The following is a 23,185-nucleotide window of genomic DNA, read 5'->3' as shown; positions in this document are numbered from 1 at the left end:
CGCATTAAATACCCACAGAACTGCCATTGAGAGAAGGGGAGAAAGAAAAACGGTCTACTTTTAGGGTTATAATGTTTTAATCCTAAAAGCACGGTATAAAATTGCTCTAGTAATGCAGGTATAAATTGTGTATATTAGTGTTAAGACACAGCTTTAAGCTTCTGTGAAATAAGGCTACAGAGTAATTTTATATATAAATAATACAAATCTAGACTGCCCATGATTCTCCAGGTAATAGTTTATTTCTATTGTTTTCTCCCTTTTACGTTCCCTGCCTGTTTTTCTTTTCTCCTTCCAGCTGGGGCACTCTTTACCGCCCCAGTCCCCTGTGTTCACAGTTACTGAAATCACAAATTCAAGAGTTTAGAAGTTTAATGAATGTCAGAGCTTACCTTACTCAATCAACTGTATTTTGGCCTTGTATGTATTATAAAGCAGCTTTTAATTGGAGAAATTCTTACTCTTGTTTTCGGGGGACCATTGTCACATTTAGCGCAAAGAGCGACAACCACTGAACATCTATTCAAAATATTTATGCTTGGATTTCCATCAGTAGCTTAGATGCTGCTTGCTGTGTTAAAATTTTCTCCTGCATTTTAAACAGTTTTACTTTATTTCTAACACTGCGAAGTAGATCTATATACTGTAATGAATACAAAAGCCTAGGGTATTGTCTATAGTGTTTACGTTGTAGTATCTGACTTCGCAAATCTTCAGAGCACCTTTTTAGAGTAACTCATAATTATTCCCAATTTACAGATGGCATACTGGTGCACAGGAGGAGAGATTAAGGGCAGAAGTGTCCTCTGCCAGGTTTTCAAATTGGCTGGCCATAGCACACTTTTTACAGTAAAGCAGCCATTGACTTCAGATGTTGCTCTGTTCTCAGCGGTTCCTCAGTTTGGTGTTCAAGGTTTCTTTCTAGTTACCAAGAAGATGCAGAATAGTGTCAGTGAGATGTTCTGCTCAAATGAGATGATCAGTCTCATTTGGGTTCTGTACTGTGTCTCCTCCTCTCTGAAGACTGAAAAGTCTCCTTTTCCAGGCTTCTCCCTTCTGTGCCTTTGGATGTCTGCAATAAAAAGGGATCACTCACATGGTAGCAAGGGGAATGGTCTGTTGTAGTGACAGACCAGAGATTTAAGGACAAGTGTTACTAGTATGTTTGAACTACAGAAGTGGTAAGTGAAGTTAAGTTAGGGATGTAACTAAATCCACTCTTTATTTAAAGCAGCGTGCATGATCAGTGTCAAAAGCTATGATGTCTGATAGATCAGCAGAAGCTACCGAACCTATCTTTGGAAAAAATATGGGATTAGATGGCAGAAATGATAAACAGAAGGTTTGAAAGCAAGATATTGAGAACCAAGAACTGATAAACTATGTGGCATGGTGTACTTTCTGACACAAGTAATACACAGTCGAATTAACCGAATTGTTTGCTTTATTGCTTGCTCATACCAAAGGTTTGATGTTTTGGAATAGGCATTTGTTTAGTGGCTATATGATATTTAAATATATTATTTATACATTCATATATTATATTATATAATATATAATAATATATAATTATATATATAATATATAATAATATATATTAATGATTATAGATTTGTACAAATAAATTTACTTAGATATCTTGATGAGTGTCCTTAAATACTTAAGGGCTGTGTAAATCTCTAAATTTAAAACACATTTCATACTCTTTTTGTTCTTCATTGGTGAAAAAAAAAAAAAGAAGTTGAACAACACTGTCCAAGCACTGCTTGGTTGGCTGGATCTTTCATAGAGTTTGTCATTGATTCCATATGTGTATCTACTGTCTAGCCTTCATGGTGAATGATACCTTTTATCTTTGGGAAATCTTTAAGCAATTTAACTTTGCTTAGCTTATTGTTCAGTAATAAGGAAATAACATAAGGAAAGTGATTTAAAATACTGTTTTACATAAAAAATGGAACTACTTATTCCTTCATTATATGAATATAGCTCTATATTACTATTAATTTAACATCATTGCCCTTCATTGACATAAATGGTTTCTATCAGCATAGTTTAGTCTTGAGATAAATGATCTATCAAGAAACAAAATACAAATTTTCTTATAAAGAAAAAGGAGGGGGTAAACTGTATTTTTGTTACCTCTAGTGTGTTCAGATCACCTAAGTAACAGGTTAAGGGGGAGGAGTGGTCAAAAATATCACAAGTAGTTCATATCATTTTCTTGCAACCTTAGCACTTCACCATGAACATTATAAATGACTGATTCTCCTTTAGGTACTGACTCGCTTTAGGATGATGTATGAAATAATATGTGTTTTGCATGTCCTGTTTGTAATGATAAAGGTCATATAGTATCATTTACATAATCTCTAGCCAGAAATGAACTCCAGCAATATCTTCTGTATAACATATACATTATCTGAGGTTTAAAACTCTCATTATTCATGAAAGTTAATTTTACAGTGGGTGTGAATGATCTATCTTATGGCTGCTTTTTTGATCATTCTATAAAATAATATGGAGCAAAGCCTGCACAAATAGCAGGAAAACCAGTAAAGAGTGATGCATTTGCTTGACTCTGTGTATACCCGATTGGATCTTGATTGATGGCAATCATTTGTCTTTGTCAAAAAAAGGAGAAAAATTCAGACATTGAAATAAGAGTGCTATCAAACTTTCTACAATGGCAGAAAGATTCTATTAATGTAGCCTGAGAGTATTAACTGTCTCTGCTAGAAAATGATAAAGAATGTTAATTTTTTTTCTCGAGCATGTTTAAGTGTAAACTGCATTATTTTGTCTGTGTGAAGACTAAGAGGGGCATACTACAGATTTATGGCATGATGGAATTGGAATAAAAAACAGTAAATTACAAAAAAAAAAAAAAAAAATGGAAAGGAGAAACAAAAAGCCAAATACAAGAGCTTAATCCTTCTGATTATGATTTCTCAACAAAACAATAAAAGTTTAAGTAGCATAGTGTCGTAAAATCCTTAATGCTGCATTCCAATTGATATTGAAGCTTTGAAGACTAACTTCAAAGGAGCTCGAACAAGAGCAAAAAATAGATATAAAATAAACAAAAAAAATGACAAGCTTGGTTTTAGGAGTCCTTTTGTATGTCAGATCTGGGAATATTGACCCATTACTTGAATGGACTTTAAGGCAACTTCCTTATTAATGATACTTAGAAACACAAAGCATATGCTTGTGGGTAATAGTGTATTTAAGTGGAAAAATGTTGTTTCACAGTAGGATAATGCTAGAGATACAAGAATGCTTTTTCTTTTTAAATAAAGGAATATCTTTCCATATATTTTATATATATATTTAAAGGATTAATCACTGTATTTATCATACCATTGGTATCTGTGGGTTTTATTACATGTCTTTTATGATCTCTGGTTCTAAATAGCAGCATTAAAGTTTGATTACTGTTTATTTTCCAAATCATGAACACAGCAAATTATCTCCATGAGTATTCTGTCTACTTTTACTCTATCTACAAACATTTTTAATCCTAAACTTTTTAAAGAATAAGTTAAGTGTAATTTTAAACCTTATCGTTTATTAGTCCTTGATGCATCCTTATAAATTAGTATTTGAGAGATTTTTTTTTTCTTTAAAGGATGGCCGAGAGAAAGGCCATATCAAAATTGGGAACCAAGAACTGCAGTTTTGTACTGTTGTGCTTTGTGGCCCACATGAAGTCACTTTTAATCTTTTGGCTATTTCTGCACTATGTATTCGTAAAAACATTTTCCAACTTTGCATTACTTCATTGTGTGCCTGAGCATGGTAGCAAGCTCACAATGCAAACATTAAAAAGCAGTATAAACGCAGTGTTACCTGTCCGTGCTTAAAGAAACTCAGTGACATTATTAAAACGTTCACACTTGTGGGTGGACTCATTTGATAACTTTCATGATGCTGTTGCTACTGCTGCTGAGGATTCACATCTTATATTTTAATATTTTATAATCATTTTAGATTGGAGAAATATTTACTTTTTTCCATCAGGGGAGAGGAGGGGAGTAATAGGGTTAGGCAAGACACTTGTTCCAAAGAATGACTTGTATGATTGAAATTTTTGCTGTTGTTATGAGCAGCTGCAGGATTCCTTCATGACAGAGAAATTCTGGAAGTGGAAACACTAAGTATTACATGTACACACTGCTTCTTCCCCCATCTTCAGAAAAGCACCAAATGAGTACCAAACTGATATTGTAGGACAGCATTAAGAGTATAAGATTTCATTTTCAGGGAGCAATAGAATCAGGATCACCTTCAGTGTCCCAATAAGCTTCACTGCTTGTGTTTACTATGGCACAGCCTTTAATTAGGTGAAGAAATATTCTATCTAGTGCTCTCCTTTCCTTTGCTTCCCTCTTTCTTCCTCTCCTCTCTTCTCCCTGTCCTTTCTCTGTGCTGCTGCCCATCTGCCTGCAATTCCTGTGACCATTCATCAGATTTCTCATTTGACCTTTTCTTGCTTTCCCCAGGTTTTTGTCCTAGGCAGACCTGGTTTTGTGCCACCTCTTCCTGTACCCTGCCTCTTCTGCTGATTCCCAACTCTGCTTTTCTCTGCTTGATCACCAACAGATCATGTCAGCATAATCTTTCCCCGTGGCCTCTCAACTCTCACATTTTTATCTAGATGCTTCCTTTGTTGCCTCAACAACAAAGACACTTAGTTCTGTATATGAATGAAAAATTTTCTCCTTTGTACTGCTTATGTTTTAATGGATTTAGAGAGCAGCAGAGAAAGACAAGTGAAACTTTATTTGTCCCAGTGTGTTTCGATCTGTCTAGAGTAGCCATTTCAGAGAAAGTTTACATTGTTTTTTGAAGATGAAATTCTGGATGTGACCTCAGCTTTTGTCTGTGGGAATATGGCCTTGTCATGGACCATGGACTAAGACTGTTGTCTTTGAGTTTGACACAGGTGAAGTCACAGATCAGGCCTATGACAAGTGTGATGGGGGAATCTGAGAGGTACAACCGAGGAAAGGGTGGGTAGCACCTTCAAAGTTGTTTTACTATTAGCAAACATCTTCTGCTTGTACACAAACTGTGAACTTCCAGAGCTATCACCATGGCTGTATTTGGCAGTCTTGAACAGAAGTAATGAAAGAAATACTTTAAGCAACAGCTTCTGTGGAGGAAAAAAAAAAAAAAAAAGGAAAGAAAGAAAAGTTAAAGTTCTCTTAACGTAGAGACTTTTGACTTGAGAAATTGTATTCCAAATTATAAAATTTAAATTTCAGTAAAGATAAAAAAAAAAAACAACAAAAAAAAAACACCTTAGAAGAATCCTGGGCAAGCAGAATTACCTGCAAATGTATCAGCATCAAACACTCAAAAGCCATTCAATCTGTGTCACAGAATAAATTCAGTAAAATAACCTGTTATGTTTGTTAATGTGTTAATTTCTTATCCCCAAATCCCATAGTATCCTGTAATCTCTGTGATGATTGTCAGGCTGTCTCTTCTCTTATTGCCCCCTTCCCTCACTGGAATTTTTTGGGGAAAATACCATCTTGCAGTGATTAGTATCAAAGATTGGTTACTTCTATCATATGGTTTGGTAAGTAATCCTTAGCTATTGCTGTGATTTGCTGCTTTCCCATATCGCTTCACACATGTATTTCATTTCCAAAGTTTAGCAAAGTTATTCCCTATAAAGAGGGTGGAAGTCTAGATGAAAGCCATCCCTCTTGTGAAAACCATATTCTCTATCCCTCTTAGTGACTAGTACAACAAAGTAAATTTTAATGGTGCATGATACTGAAAATGAATCCTGGTGACCTTGAGAAGCTGTAGCAAAAGATCAGATTTTATTTGAATCCTCTTGCCATTGTTTTCATTATTGTATTTTTAATTTCTAGTTGAAAAATCTAGTACTGGTAGCTGTGTATACATGCAGTATTTGAAACAATACAAATTAAAATTCATAAGTCACTTTAAAAAAGCAAAGTGATTTGTGTGTAAATTACATTTTTTATTCTTCTCTAGAGCTGTGTTCATTTTATTAGTAACTGAATTCATCTTCCTCCTCAAATGAGAAAGAATGGTTTGTCATCTGAAAACATTATTTTTTACAACAATGGAAAACTTGTCACTTGATCTTATCCTTGGTATCTCTCACAAAATGCAGGGCCTTTTTATTTTGAAAAGGAAAGTAGAAACATTCAGTTTTCATGATGCAATGAAACAATCTTTTCTCAAGTTTGAGTGTCAGTCTGAATTACCTCTATTGACATTTTTCTCAGCAAAGAAGCTAATTGCAAAAACAGCAGCAACAAAAACCAAACCTCAGTTCTTTCATTCTTTCACTGATTTTTTTCTTAAGAAAAAAAATATATTTGCAATGAAATTAACAAACTTTGTAAACAATGTTTCTTGGAGAATTTGTATTACATACTGTATCAAAATGTTTGGGCTCTAACTTTTCATCATAAGCTACTGAAAAAATAAGTTAGCTTAGTTTAACAGGGCTAATACATTATTATTTCTAAAGCTGAATAATGGAGAAAGATGTGACTTTACAGATAATTACACGTATAGTTCATGTAAGTGGGAGGGAGATTATTTTCAAGGAAGAAAATGTGCATTATGATGCAGCATGGCTAAATTATGCTTCTAAATATATGCACAATAATTTAGCAGTGATATGGTCTTAAATAATCCTCTCTGAAGAATTTACATAAAACAGGAATTAACATCTCTAGCAAAAATAAATAAATAAGTAAGTGTTGAAAATTGTTTGGTCGTTCCAGAGAAACGTTCTGCTCTCACATTTGCATTCTGGATTTTGAATATGCAATTTCTAGTTGTGTTAGGGATTTCTGTAATAAGTAAAGGATTGCTCTCCTCAGTGTCCCTGAAGTGGAATGCTAACAGTATCATGCAGTGTACAGGTACTTGATTTATACACACACGGAATTCTGTAGTCTAGAAACTAGGGTTTGCTCAGGCCACTTAAAACTCTTTACTTTGGTGCCTAAATGACATATTAGAAAAGCAATTAGCACAGTCTCAGCCTGCTGTTTTTCACAGCAGTAATTCTTCCCAATATCTGTGCTCTGACCCTGAGGGCTGAGGCCACTGATACTTGCATTTGTTTGAAGTCTGCTTCTCTGCTCTGGACAAGAACTTGGAGGAGAGACACATTGGGAGGAAGAAGGGAGTAGGAAGGGAGTAACCACCACCTAAGCCTCAGGAAATCCCTGGAGTTGAAAATAGTTGGAAATTGACAGAGTACTAGGGAAGAAGTCATATGTGATCAGCTTTGTACTTAAGCCTCCGCTGACATTTTTGGATGCAAACTTTGGGGCTACACTTATGGTGAGAAAAGATGCAGCCATCCCTGCACTCCTGTCCCCGAGGCACATTCACTTCCCTGTGCTGGAGGGGACAGGCAATGCCTCAGGGGCTGGCTTCTTGCTGCTGCTGTGGCGTGGTGCCCTTGGGTGCACTCCAGCAGCAGTTACCCCAGATATAGCTCAGTTCTCCTCTCCAACAGGGAAACCTCTCAGTGGTGCTGAGTGACCATGGGACAAGGAATCTTTGCTTCTTGTGGCTTATTTTTTGAGTGGTTTTGAGTGGAAAGTAAGGATACGTGGAGGAAGGAATATTGCAACGTATGTATTGCCCAGTCCAGGTGTTCATTACCAAGTTATTTGCTAGTTTTCTTTTTTAAAATAACTATTGAAAAGAAGTTTACATTTTCTCGATTAGTTGCCTCTGGTGTATCACCTTATAAGCTTCCCTCCTAGAGCAGCCCTTGAATTAGAGCATTAAAGTAATCTTGGGTAGTTTAGCACTCTAAGGTTGCTTTACTGCAATAACCCTTTGGCAGCCTTCCTAACATTACCAAGGATGGCTTCTGCACTTCTCTTTCATTAATGAGTTCAATTCCATGACCTGCTCTGGTGGGAGGTGTCCCTGCCTGTGGGAACCAGAAAGTCTTTAAGGTCCCTTCCAACCCAAACCATTCTGTGACTCTCTGATAAATGTAGCCAGGGAATAAGTGTGATTTTCAGAGGGAGTTAATTACAGTCTTCAGAGCCTTTATGACCCTTGGCCGTCAGTGGATCTCAGGAGTTCAGTAGCTTGAGCGAGCCTCAATAAGGTTGGTGGTTAAAGCTGCAGCTATTCAGGCAAGGTCAAATTCACACTCAGGGATGTGGTATGAAGTAGGACTATAATTATGTAAATGTCAGATGAAGGTTATTGGTGTGTGCAGAAAAGACCTCGTGACATTCACCTGGAATACACACTTTGACTTTTCCAAACGGAGGTTCCCCCATCAGCTCCTATCCTCTGAACATTTGTCATCCATTAATGCTGTTCTGTAGTGTAGCACAGGTGCTATTTCTGGCCAGGTTCTTGTGGACACAGTGCAGCCAGTAGGCGTGGAGCAGTATTTGCACTGCCTGCAGACACTGCCGCTGTGCAAAGAGCTGCTCCTGGGCAGCACCTCCCTTCCCTTGCAGACTCTGTGGGGTAACAGCTTTGAACTTGCCTCTGTGCCATGCATATCAACTGCCAGCCTTTTGGCTCCTGGGTCATTGAACATACATAATACTCTAAAAGAAGATAAGGTGTGTTTTAGGTTACTTTATCTTTCATTTAAAACTTGATTAAATATTGTCTTCTCTATATTGTGTGGAAAAGGGTGCTTCCTCATAATTTGGTGGCATGTTTTTATTTTTAGAGACACTTCATAAGGCTTTCAAAGGAAAAATATACTCAAGTTAAACCCTTTTAAAGGTTTTTGAGTCCTGTTGTTGCTTCCTCACCATGCTATGCTAGTATGGTAACAGTTAGGAGCCTTGCTCCATGTGCTCCTAGTGGTCTTGCGGGCTTGTACTTATTGTTTCCTGTCTCCGAGGGTGATACGATGTTTGCAGTTACTTGAACTCTTTCTTACATATGTTCCTGCAATCATCACACAGTGAAGTCATTTCCCAGATTTTTGCTGGCCTCAGATTTTTAAATCTGGAATTAGATCTCAGGCAGAAGTGTTAGCCTTAAAATTATGCTTGATTCTTTTTTTTTTTTTTTTCTATTATGCACATTTCAGTTTTAATTATGTAATTATTTCTAAACAAGGAGTAGGAGAAATGCATGGTATTTTTGAAGTTGGATGTCTGCAAGACTTCAGTGTCCTAACCTGCAATCCAAATTGGTAATACTTTTTCCAACATATTGTGTAGCAGCAGTCAAACTTTCAGTGGACCTGAAAGAGTTCTCTGTTCCCTGAAGTATACTTTAAAGCAGAGGAGCAAGTATGTTCAAATTAACTTGTGATTAAGGCAGGAGTTTGAAGGAGGGATTTTCTTGTCTCACCAGATGCACTCAAGAATATAAAATATATACTTTTTGTATTAGTCTTTCTTTTTTATTCCAGGTTAAATAAATAAATAAACACGCATGTAAGCATGCCAAAATTGCTCCATCTCTCATAATTGGGAGGATGATCTTTCCTATCACAGGGACTAATACATGCTTCTCTCTTGAATGGAAAACTTGTTTTGGCAGGCTGGTTTGAAAGCAAGTGATCTTTTACAGACCTCACATAGATTCATTCCGGACTGGAAAGCTATTGATGTTGTAACTAAGTCTCAGTTATCTTTCCTTTTCCTCTCCTTTGTGTATAGTGAATTGCTGAATTAATTTTGTTACTAGACATTAATTTCAATTTCTTTTAGAGAAAAAAAAAAAAAAAGCAAAAGTTTTGGGAAGGATAAAGCAATTATTTTAGACCTTTCTGGCAGAGGACCCTTAAAAAATTAATTTGGTTTTGTATTAGAAGAACATACAGCAGAAAAATATTTGCTGAATCGGAGGGGTGCACCATTATGTTTTTATGGAAGTAGGAGAAGTATCCAGCTGTTAAGAGAGCCATAAAATAAAAGGATGTAGGTTAGCCACAGCTCTTAAAGTGCAGATATGTGGAAATGTGATTTCATCCTGTTTCTTCTAGAAGAAATGGTAGTGAAGCTGAAATGTTTGGGGCTGGTCAGATCTATGATGAATTTTTGGAAAAAGCTTTACTCTGATTTACTCTGTGTTTAATTCTTTTGGGGTCAGAACAATTTACAAATGAAATAACAGATCTGAGGAGATTTTCTTGTTTTGGTGAAAAGTTGATCTGTGTATGGAAACATGGTGAAAGGTTGTCATCTGAAATTCCAAGCTACTGGGAAGAATTAATCTGAATCCTAACGTTTTAGTGTATGTTACAGAATCATCATATGTTCTGTAGGGAATCATTTGTGAAAGAAGACATGGGTCCTTCCTATGCACAGGCTTAAGGTGAAAGCATCAGAACCAGTAGAAATGGCTAAGGAGGTGGACAGAGATTGATCTGTCTCCTTTACCAGATGTAGATATATCCTCTAACCTACACTGTTATGCTCCATTGTTCATTTTGGCAAGGAAGGGATGGGCAAGCCCTGCAGACTTCATTTCTGCATTATCAGGAAAACATCAAAACATGAAACCAATAACATTCACTGTACCTATTTTTGGAAAATAAAATCATTATTTGCAATATGGATAGCAATTTATGGGATCCGTATGAACTGTAGTTAGTTTAAAAAACAAATTAAAACTTGTTGACTGCAATCAGGTGTAGGAAGCGTGAGATCTGGAAAGATTTATGAGCTACTAAGCCAAAGCATCCTTTTTCAAATTCGCTGTTCATTCATTCTTCTATGGCTGATTCATGTTTGAACTAATTTTGCTCGAAGCCATGACAAAGATCTGATGTTAACTTATTACTTACAGAGAAGTAGAGTAGGTTTCAGTTAATTTATAATTAATCTTGATGGAAATAGAAAAATAATTGAACGATGTCATAAGATGACTGTCTTTTAAAGTGCAGCTTTATTTTAGACTGATCAAAATAAGATCAGTCTAAGATAAGCTAGTGGTCATGGTGTACACGATCACTACTGTATCATGTATTTAAGTGGGCCCTCTTTGAAGTATCAGCGTGCCTTGGAATGCCAGCACTTCAAAGAACACTGCTTCCAAAAAAGCTGCAGCTGTGGTTAGCCACCAAGGGGTTAATAAAGATCAAAGAAGAGCAGACGTAAATTCACACGTAAACAGAGGTGTTTTTAAACTGGAAGTTAAAAACACCATCATCTAGGACAGCAGCACCTTAAAGGTGGGCTTGTCTTTACCCTGACATGAAGCTTTATAATGTGTAAAGGAGGTCTGAAACATTTAGTGTTGACATTTGTTTCTGGAGTGCATTTTATATATTTATATTTTATGAGAGATTCAAAGCTTGTCAATGCAGAAAAGAGTCTGTGATATCTGGAATTGGCATTATTCTCTTTTGTTTTGCACACTAGTTAGATGGGAATGCATTTTTGGTATGACTTAAAGCACGGAGGTAGGGAGGCCTGGGAGGGGTATTGGGTCTGCAGTGTCTAATGTGTGGTTGAGACAGAGATAATATCCTGGCTATTTGCTGTATTAAAACCCACAAACAGCATTTCCACCAGTTTTTTCAAATGCAGACCTAGGAATTAGAGATCTGTGCAGTTTGTACTGTATTGTTTACATGGGGAAATGGCATGAAATATCTGGTAAGACATGCTTCCCTTACTGACATCTCTGTTTTTTCCCTCTTCACTGGAAGCACATGAAATTTAAACTGTACTAAGGTCCCTTATAATGGTACAGAGGTCCACAGAGTAACAGTTCTGTGCTAAGTCCATGCAGACAGTGCCTTGAGTTCACACCTGGCTTTCCACATCTGCTACTTGGGAAAGATGTGAAAAAGAATGGTATTGCTTTCTCTTTTGAAGCATTAGGGGAAACACCCACAGTTTTTGATAACAGTGAAATGCAGATCAAGGCAAAATTCCTTTTAGAAAAAAAAAAATCCTTTTTCTTTTGACAAAGTCAAATGTTTTCTTGCAGAAGTGCTAGAAGAAGCAAGTAAACTATGATAATTTAATAGGTTATATTAATATTCTGCACAATTGATACTATGCCAAAGAAGTTTTACTTGGTAACTTTGGGCCTTTGTTATGACCAGTTGCTGTTACTACAGCAGTGAGTGTGGCAGAAATTAAGAGCCCGCCCATGCGTGATATTTTTTGCTTAAGGGTTCCCAATTATTTCCATTTGTGGAAGCCCGTCTTCTGAAACTATGGAATATGAATGCCTATGTGGGAGGAAAATGAAGATACTAAGAGAAGGTGCAGACTCTGATGATGTTGGAGTAAGAGTACATGATATGTCTTTTTTGATACCAAAAGTTCTTCATTATCCTTTTCTTCCTTCCTTCCCCTCACCAGCACCTTTTTTCCCCCTCTTTTTTAGTTACATAGTTGCTGGTCAGGCTGCAGTGTGAACGGGTTACTGATATAAAACAGAATAAAATATTCAGCCTTAAGAAGCTGAGATGGTTACTGTGGTCCAGGTTACAGTGGAGCCCTGCGAACGCTTACATGAATGCAGCTGAGAGGGAGGGAAAAGTAGATCTTCTTTAACTGGCTTTGCCATTGAAGGCAATACAGGTGATGTAGATAGCATTTCCAAAGATCTCAAGGCACATCTCAGGAGTTAATCAATCTTTAATGTTCTGATGTAGATACATTATCAGTGAAGTGCTGTGAAATACATGCTTTGAGATAGTGTAGCTGGCCAAATAATATTTTAGTGGCAACTGACTTAATACTAACCAAACCTTTTCCTGAGTGCTTTGCTCATGCAGACAAAGTTGTGAATCAGATCAGGAACATCATTTACTGGAAAACAGTCTTTTTCCTGCTGCATTGGTGCTTTAATTTGGTTTACCTTGTAGCAGCACAAATACTCGTTCATGGGATCTCCAGGTGAGATGCTGAACTTGGTGCTGTTGCTGAGAACTTGCTTGTCAAGCTACATCTCCAGTGCAATGCTTTACCATCGTTAAGCTCGATGTTCTATTTTCTGAAATATGCTAGATATTTTGGGCATGTTACAAATATTAATAGTTTATACATAACATTCTTTAGATTGGTACTTATAAACATGTAGCTAAACATTAATGTGCTGTGGTGTAACTTGTTTGTGTTAGATCATGGTTTGTGAAAGCTTATTACAAGAATAATGAAGGGTTTCAGAAGATGTTTTACTTGTTTGCTGAAATCCCATTTTATTAAGTCAGTGAAAGATACATTGCACTGTGTTTTTAAATGCAGAATACAAGAGATTTTAGTTAATATTCTAGACATGCATCTCCATGAAAATACAATGGATTTCAGTTTGCAAAGTAAAGCAGGCACATTGCATTGATGATGCCCTACAGCCTGCTAGCAGTATTCCTTCAAGATCTGTGTTTTTCTCTAGAACATGATCACTTATTTTCGGATTGACAATCAAATGTGAATGCTTCTTGTTTTTTTTTTTTTGTTGTTGTTGTTTTTGTTTTTGTTTGTTTGTTTGTTTTTGTTTTTGAGAAAAGCATTTACATTTCTTGCAGCAGATGTCTGGCTTGAGTTCTTGAAGCATTTCACATGGAATTTCACATGGAAGCTCAAGCTACCTAGATATAGGACAAAGTGTTACTGACCAGAATTAAAAGAACCCAAGAAATTTTTTTCTTAAAAATGGGGCATTTCTGTTTCCTATTCCTATTTAATTTAGAAGTTAAAGTGAGTTAAAGTTAGCATTAAAGTTAAAATGAGAAATTTTGGTAGGTTTGGGAAATTTTAGGGAAATTGAAGAGCCTTCTTTGATTCAGATTTTCTGCCAAATTTATACTGTTGCTACTGATAAGTAGTGTTGCCACTCTGTGTTTGGTTGTCTATGAAAGTAATTTGGCCCAGGACCCTGTGTTCAAGCGTGTTTATACCTTTGAAATTGGCATTATTGACTGATTGCCTTGTGATGGCCTTAGTAGAGAGCTGGGGGATTGATTAGGTTTGGAGATTGACTTACCTGATAACTTTAGAGTTAGAGTTCCAATGAGGAGTGTCTTATCTGGAAATTTATCTTAGTATCTTCGTAGGATTTAGGACATGTGAATAGGGTATTACATCTATTGCATGAATAAGCCATGTTCTCTTTCTGTGGCATGGTAACAGCCTTGGTTCTGGATGCATCTGTGAAATAAGTTCTAGCAGTACGAAATTCACATTGGCTAATGATTCATATCTCTATTTAATGTAAGTAATTGCTGTACACCAGAGCAAGAACTGTTTTGCTTTAAAAAGTAGACTGCAATGACTGGCAGGCTGGTTGGAGTCTTCATAACAACATATTGTTTGTAGGGCATACACAATCTAGTTTCCATCTGCTTTTGAGTTTGTTGCAGTTGTCTCTCATGCAGGTTTTTTTCTTGCATTTAAGAGTAAATAGCCTTCTAGACAGAACAAATCATTTGGTTCTCTAGCCATCCTCTGTCTCTGCAGATGATTTCTGTGATGTTGTGCTGCTTTTACCTTTCTCTCCTTTTCTTTGTTTCTCGTGCTACTTTTATTTATTTATTACTTCATTAATAAAAGGATCTGAATGGATGCTTCCATGGTATGCTAAAATCCATTCTTGATCAGCTGTTGGCCCAAGACCTCTCAAACTAATGCCTCAAGACCTCTCAAGCTAATGGGTTTGTAGGTTTACTGTTTCCTTACTTTTACTCACCCTGCAGTCTCTTTTCTATTCATGCTAGTGTGCTGACTATTTGTTTTCTGTGGACATAAAGATAGCAGAATATCTTGAAATATACAATGGGTAAGACATTACAAGAAGTAATTCTTCAGAAATTGCATGATCTCCTCATCATTCTGTGGTTGTACTCCTTAGATTCAATTTAAGCCTCTTAGAGGATATGAGGACCTAACGCTATAATAAAGCTAGTAGGCCAGTTGGTATGTTTTGTTTTGATTGGGTTAATCTTTGAAACTGATAGAGAAAATAAGTTTCCTGATACTCTTGTTCTTGGAATGAAAATATGTCAGCATGTAGGCTTTTTCCCATTGACCACAGTGATGTGAGTTTTTCTTTTGAATTATATGCTCAAAATCCTGATATACAGGCTATATTGGTCATTGTATATTTCATCTCTGTACAATTAAAACCATCTATGTACTTAAACATGAACTGAGAAGAAAGTTTTATCTCAAGTCTGGGTACATGGACCTGCAATTTGGAAAAGTGTTTGAAAAAGAAAGCAATGTCATGGTAATGCTACCTGAATAAAACATTTAATATCAAAGCATTGCTTCTATTCATTCAATATTGTTACTAAGGAACCACCAATTACTGTGTATCATGTTAGTGGGGCCCCTGACAAATCCATGCAAATCATATGATTTATAATTCATAAATCCTCAGTCCCCTGAGAAATGTTGCTCTTGCACTTAAACTAATTGAGTACTTATGTTCATTGATCCAGTCCATATAGCACCTTTAGTCCATATGGCAACCTACTATAGGGCCAGAAGCTTCTGTTGTCAGAAAAACACACCACACTCACAAAAACCCAACACCCTTAGTCAACAGCACTATGCTGTTCTCAAAATCCAGTTCCTTGGTTCTTTGCTATGTGATGCTTCAGTCTTTCAGCCAGCAAACTACAGCCAAGTCAGAGCAGTCGTTACGTCTGTCTCCCCCTGGCTGTAGAGGTATAATGTCTGTGTGAGACAGCGTTGATTATTGGGGATGGGGCTGTAGCAGTTAAATCTTACCTGTAAGCTGGTTGTTCTACAGTAGCTGTATCATTTACTGGATTATCTTGGTACTAATAAGCATTTGTCCCAGTAGTTGCTCTCAAGAGTGGTTCATTTTTAAGAATTAGACAATAAGTGTGTGTTTATGGCAGTACAATTGTTTGTTAGATATCTATCTGTGTGTAGAGGGTAGATTTTTTCCCCCCTCATCATATAGTGGTTGCAGGTAGTTATAAATACCCAAATACGCAAGCTAATAGTTGATAATGTTACTGTCTGTGAATAGTCGCTGCACTGGTGGAGGACAAGGAGTCCTATGCAAATTTCATTCCCTGACTGGAAAATAAAAGTAGGGGACTAAAGATATATTATGTTTCAGGATAATATTTTGCCTGATCATAATTTCCTAATTTTCTAATAATTTTAGCATAGTTCTGCAGTGTAGTATAATTTTAATTGCTACCCAGTAGAATGACATCACTTAATTCTATCAAAACTGCAGAAAGATAGATGAATGACAAATTAATAATTTACCATCTTTGCATAATACTGTAGCACAGAATACCAGAAGGATTGATGGCAGAAGAGGTTAACAAATTTTAGCGGCTTCCATTAGCTTTTCATTGTCATATGTTTGTGGTGCTGACTGAAATAAGCTTTGTAGGAGATCTCAGTCTAGGGAACTAATTACTTGTGCCGATTGCCATACTGATGAATAGACCCTCATTGTATCATTCCCCTGAAGACGAGGAGCAGTCTGTGATTCACGACTGCATCCTGGCTGATATTTGATAATAATTTTAACAGATAAATGTAGGAAGGCAGAATGATGAAGTGCCTATCCAAGCTCTACGACTATCAAAGGCATGCACATAGCCAGCTGTGTTCTGCCTTTTTTCTGTAATCGCTAAAGGAGAATTTTAAGTTATTAATCGAGCTTTGAATAAACTCCTATCTTCCTGTTTTTTGTTTTTTTTTTTTTTAATACTGCTTCATTTGGCTAAATATACCAAAATCATTGGATTTTATAATAAAAGCATTCAAATTTAGGCATGATTATAACAAAGTGTGAATATAAAATACTGGGGTATTTGTTTCAAATACTCGAGTATTTTTCCTGAAATTAAGAAATCAGGAGGATGAATAATAGCACTGCCTTTTTCTTGATGTGAGAAAAGGGCATGGAAACTTAAAGCTAGATGTGTAGACATCCTCCATTTTTATAGGGTAATTTTCAGTCACAATTTTTAATATCTACAAATTGTGTTTAAGAGGAGGGCTATGCAAATTATTGTGGCTTTTGTTACTGTGTTTGAAACCTTGGGTTAGCTTAAATAAAACTCATCTCTGGCTTTAGACCTCAAAACTAAGATACAGATACCAAGTATTTTTAACTATGGGATCTGTAAATTAGTCGTGGCTATTCATTTGTCAGTGTTGACAGGTATACTTTTTATTAGCTATTGGACCAGAATGGAATATATGTACGTTGCAAGTTATTGTTTTAATACTAGTTACGTTAACAAACATAGCTTGTGTTTTATAGCATGGCTACATAGGTTTTCAGGCTATGAACCTATCATGACTATTCTACGTGTCAGGCACTTTCTGCTTGTTTATTTCACTATACCTGAAATTGTGATTTTTTTTTTTTTGGGTACATTCTCTGGGCTAAAATATTGTTTTACAGTAGCATTCATTCATGATCATATAACAAGATAGTAACTGGCACTTATATATGACCATATTAAAAAGATCTACGTATATTTGGAGCATACAATGGAAAATAATGAATTTGATATAACCTTTTCTAGACATAATTTTTTAAAAGTATGCCTTCAATATAGCAATTATTACACATCATAACATGTAGTTTTTAATTAAATGTAAAAACACAACTACATAAAACAGGAATCCAATCTGATTTGCTTGAAAATAGATTGCTATTTCACTCTCCTGGAATGGTTTATTTAAAAACAGTAAATGGAAAAGAAATGCATTTTCTTGTGTTGTTCTAAGCCTCGGGGGCTAAATGTAATGAATATTTTAAGAGATTATTTTAATTAAATTCCTGCACATCTAAACAGAGTAATATTTTATTATCACATACATAACCATGTAACTGAGGTATTCATTAAAGTTAACACTTTCTGGACCAAGAATTCATGGTATGATTTACTGACCTTGTGCAAAAAGGCACAAATTAGGAAGAAAAATGAAGGGGGACAGACTTTGATTAATATAGGTAATGCTATACCATATTTATAATAGCCTTTTCCCTATTCTGGTTTATAAATGCAGTCACTGAGAAAGGTGCCCTGCTGAGGCTGAAATGAGGCTGAAATCGGAGCACATGCCACTAGAGTGTGGGGAAACTGATCACACTGTCAGCAATTCATTTCAAAATGATGTATTTAGTGCTCATTTCACCTTCCAAGAAAAAAGGGAAAGGAGTTCCTTAGACTGGAAGGTGATATTGTTATTTTCAAGGACATACCTAAGTAAAAGATTGCAGAAAGGGGGGAGGTTAAAAAAAAAAAAAAAAAAAAAAAAAAAGGAAAAAAAAAAGGAAAAAAAGGCAGCGCAAACAAGGAGAGCTTTATGCAGAAATTCAGTGCTACCATGCTGTTTGATAATTGCTAACATATGTGGCTCCTCTGTTTCATTGTAGTCGTCCTCGTGAGTTCTGGCGCCTTGACTACTGGGAAGATGACTTGCGGCGCCGGCGACGATTTGTGCGTAACCCCCTTGGATCGACACATCCTGAAGCGACACTAAAAGCAGCCGGAGAACATGGTCAGTGTAAAAACTGCTTCTTGCCAATAGCAGCAGGTTATAGTACCTGGCAGTGAAAATTAGACCTTCATTCCTACAAGGTGCTATAAAATTGTCCCAAATGCCAGAAGGCTTGTCATTGCATTTCAGACATGCTCAGTACAAAGATAAACTGGCCATTGCTTATCATAAGCAACACTGGTATTTGGTAAGCCTCCTCATTACATCTTAGCTGAGATGGCACATTGTGCACACTTTGCATACAGTGATTACAAATATAGTTCTCGGTAAGTACAAGAAAAGGTGGATGTCATTTTGCCATTAAACCCTGGACACGTGTTCTTGTGGTAAATTACCTATTTATGCCTTAGTAACTTCAAAAGACAATAGTCCCTGTTCAGAAATCCACACCAATTATTTCAGTTAGCCCGAGCATATATCAGGCTATCCTTACAGATATATAAAAAGGAAAACAGTGCTTCTAGAGCAAAACTTTATTCAGACCTTTGCATGTGTTTAAGTCCTCAAGTATTTATGTAAAAATTTGATATGGAAGAAATAGTAACAAATGCCAAAATGGAAGGGATTGTTCAAGCAATAAATGGTAATGATTTCTACCTGGTGATGTTAAAAACAGATCGCATTTTTAACAGATTTTTTTTTCCTCCCCATTTTATTATCAGGGATCGCTCAGCTCCATGATGCTATGTCTGTTCTATTGGAATGTATTTACAAAACCAAGGAGATGATCAGTTTTAGAACTTGTAATAAACCAAAAGATAAAAAGCCAGAGCTAATGAACTTTGGGTTTTAGTCTAGAATTTTGTCTTTGTGATCTAATGAAGATACGTTGATAAGGTTGAAAAATCCATCTTTTATTTAAAAATAATTTGCTTGTAGTTAAAACTGAATACCCTTCCCCTTGAATGTATGTGTCACTGAATAGAATCATTTAAATTATTTTTTTTTCATATTTAGTCTGTGAATTATTCCATGCGTATAGATGTGTACACACACAGTACGTGGAGGCATGCGCTTTATGCTAATTTAAAATTATTAAGACTGTTGTACGAGCGTAGAAGAACATCACTGTCGTAAAGTTAGTTTCCATCAGGCATCTTAACCTCTGGCACTCAGCCTTAAAGAGCCATTTCTGGAACAAAATGTCTACAATATGTCAGCTGATATAATGCCAAATGTGACATCAGTCCTTTAAAATAAATGACCATACAGAGAATAGTCAATAAAGTGATCTAAAAGCAATGTTCATAGAGACCTACGTCTTTGACTACAGAAAGAGGAACAAGATGTAGAATTAATTAACCCACTTTTTGCTTTGGGGCTTGTTTTTGTTAATACTGTGTGTTGGTTCTATACCATGGACTTTAAGGACACAAGGGTTTTTTTCTGTTCAATAATATCCTTGGATAAAGAAGAACTGCCCCCCTTTAAAACTGTGTAGTTTAAATTAAACAGGTCTTGACACAGTTTTACATATTCTCCTCATATGTTCCTATTTAGTATTTATGTTTATCAAAGCACTGAAAAATACCTCTCACTTTTACGGCAAAATATTTACAGCTTCTGTTTATATTTGTCTAATCAATTTTTTTCAAAAGTAAATACACTCACAAAATTGTTCATCTTTAATAGTAATGTGATATTTTCATAAATCCATGCTATATTTCAAGGGCTATCACTCATATGCAGTTTGTAATTGACAGGAGTACAATTTTTGTTTATACAAAATAAGACTAAATAGAAGTAGCCCTATTTGATAACACGTAGCTGTTACCTAACCCCAGTAATTTAAATAGGGCTAATTTTTTGTCAGTCCTTCTGTTTGGCATTTGACATCTGTAAGTGTTCTATTATACATGTATTTAATTTCTTGATGTTCTGTTCTGAATTTAATTGCATAGTGCCTTAGTTGTCTGTTGCCATTTTGTTTCTTTATCAAGTGAATATTCTATTGTACCTTAAATCATTATGCAATTCATGTGATTTCTGAAAGTAGAGAGAACGACCATCTGTCGGAGTGTAGGTAGGTGTGCAACTGTCTTGATCAAGGACTTCCCATTGGCGAGGTGTAAAATGACCAAGTACAAATTGCAGTTCAACCAGAAGCTATATTTAATTTATAGGAATACAAAGGTTTTTGTTTGTAAAAAGTATCAGAAGGTGCAGTTATCAGAAAGGTCAGCTTGAGCAGTCACTCGATATATTTCTTTCTGAAGTGTGTTTATAAACTTTTAATATTAAGTGACGTCAGGTCAGAAAATCCAATTGTTTTCAGGTTTTCAGAACTGGACTTTCAGGCCATGTTGCCAGGTTGTGAATATACTTAGAATTTGCAAAAGATTTGTCTTGGTGTTTTATGATTTCTTATCAATAATTTATCATTAATTATTCTATTTCAATTAATTTTACATGTCTTAGAAGAAAAAACATTTTTAAAATGATGAATAAAGGTTCCCTATTGCCTATTTAAGCTTTTCTCAAAACAACCCAGAACAAAACCAAAACCTGAAATTGGGCATATGGGATTTTGCCAAAAGGGAGACAGGGGAAAATAATGCATAAATAATGGAAAAGTACTATTGCGTGCTTGAGAGCATAGAATTTAGCACACTTTTCACTACTAAGTGCACATTATCAGCTGCATGGTGTCTTGCAAATCAAATCAGATATATTCCCTGCCCCGGAGAGCTCACAGTCTGGAAAAGATCACAGTTTGCAACTGTGAAAAAGCTTTAGAAACAATCGGAAGCCTAGATATTGTTCAGTAAAACCTATAGAGAACAACAACAACAACAACAATCAGCTCTGTTGCAGCCTAGTTATGTGTCTTAGTAGCAAGAACCAATCTTTTCCAGGGATTGATTTGATTTGAAGGAGAGCCTCTGGTGCAGAGGTGGCAGAATAAATACCTGAAGACTAATGTTCTCTGTTCAGACAATCAATACCAGCCCCATGACTATACTTCTGGCTACCTTCTAGTTAAAAACAAATTTTTTAATTCTGACAATTTAATTGCCATTCCCAAGTTCACATTAACTTGCTTGGGAAAAAAAAGCTCTGGGTAATTTTTCAAAGAAAAAAAAAAAAAAACACCTTCCAAAATGGCTATTTATAAACGTCAGGCTAGTAATGTAGCATGGGGGAAGCAGAGGTGAAGATGCTGTGGGATGCAAAGAGTTAATTAATTTCTGTTTCCATTTTCCCCTCATTGTTTAGAAATGAAACCAAAGGGTTTATGAATTATGTAGATATGAAAGTCAAATTTCTGTTCCTGGAAAGTAATATCATGCAAAAATGAGTCCTTCAGTCCTGTTGGATTTTGTAGCCTGACTCCCCCCAGAACACTATTTTGCAAGAGAATCTTTATCTGCTTGGAAATGCCGTACCAAGCTTTTTAACAGGTGATCTGTCTGCTTGTTTATTTTCATTGACATTTATTAAAACCTGGGGGGAGGGGATTAAAACAGTCTTTAGTATTTCAGTCGAGGCGGAGCTCACAACATTGCCACTGAAAGCGTCTAGCAACCGATCCTATATAATATTGGACTTGACTTGACTGGCCAGTTTTCTTTGCCTCAATTCAGGGGACAGAAAAGAAGTCTTAAAAACAATATTTAAAAAATCTGATGTGAAAGTGTTTGTTTTTCCCAATGTTGCCTTAAAAAAAAAAAAAAAAAAAAAAAGACTTCAGGGAGGCTTCTGGGAGGCCCAACTAACAAAATGATAGTAAATTTTTTTTAGTGCATCCTTTCCCAGAATTGCTTTTTCTGATACGTTTACCAGACATTAAAAATATAAAAAGCAATAGTAAGTAACCTTATGTATTATCCTTTCTGATAGTTTATTTTTCAAACAGCTTTTAAAAATTACATTTTTTTTTCTTGCAAGTTATAGACAAACAATTTAAAACAATCTGTCATTCAGTGGATGCTGTAAGTGAAATTATTTTTACACCCAAATGTTCCAGAGGTTTGACTGGGATAAAGAAGGCTCTGTGCAGATGCAGAGATGTTTGCTAAAAGCTCTTTGGAGGAAGCGGGTCCTAGAGAGCAATTTGGGAAGGACTGCATGGAATTAGAATAATTAAATATAATAATGAAATTACTGTGCCAGAGGAACACTGCTAGGAGACTGTTACACCCTGTGCAGAACATAGGCCATACCTTTTGGTTGTGATCTTGAAAAAGTGAATGTGAGTGACTGCTCAGATCTGCAGGGCTGGAGCCAGAAGCCTGGCCATGCCAAAGGTAGGCAGGCCTGGTAGAACACAGCTTGTGTTACAGGTGACAGCAGGATCTGGGACCTGGCAGATGAAATCGAGTGCGGGACACCCCTGCACGTACATGGGAACAGAATCTGGCACTTGCTGCCATGCTCTGTCATATGCATCTCTAGTAGGTAAATACAGAGAGAGAACTAGACTGTGGCCTACATAAGTGCATGTAATACACAGAATAGGTGAACCCACAGGGAGCGTATGCCATTTCTACACAGATACTCACTGTGCCTGTGCCTGTTTGCTGTAGGTGCAGTGCTTTATTCAGCTCCGTACAGAAAAAGCAGGTTCTGGTTCAGGGTGATGTCTGATCGCCTTCCAGTAGCTGGTGCCTGCGCACGTACGTTACACATTTGTGCGTATGGTGCACGTGTCAGGAAACGTGGGTAGCCAACATTGTGCGGAGAGATGACAAAAATGTAAACAA

At 36.3% G+C, this 23,185-nt stretch overlaps 1 protein-coding gene across 3 annotated transcripts in view; it reads left to right on the top strand.

Annotated features, from left to right (window-relative positions):
* The window catches only part of LRBA (LPS responsive beige-like anchor protein), a 390,502-nt gene that overhangs the window by 183,101 nt on the left and 184,216 nt on the right, over positions 1-23,185 (top strand). For all 3 annotated transcript variants that reach the window (XM_084516786.1, XM_084516785.1, XM_084516787.1), the window contains exon 38: positions 18,358-18,482. In XM_084516786.1, the coding sequence (XP_084372912.1) occupies positions 18,358-18,482 (125 nt within the window). The remainder of the gene's footprint in view (positions 1-18,357; positions 18,483-23,185) is intronic.

The sequence above is a fragment of the Aythya ferina genome (genome assembly GCF_964211825.1).
Source record: "Aythya ferina genome assembly, chromosome: 4".
Taxonomy (NCBI): Eukaryota; Metazoa; Chordata; class Aves; order Anseriformes; family Anatidae; genus Aythya; species Aythya ferina.
The sequence above is the reverse complement of the archived record's forward strand: the minus strand, read 5'-3'. Positions and strand labels throughout refer to the sequence as shown.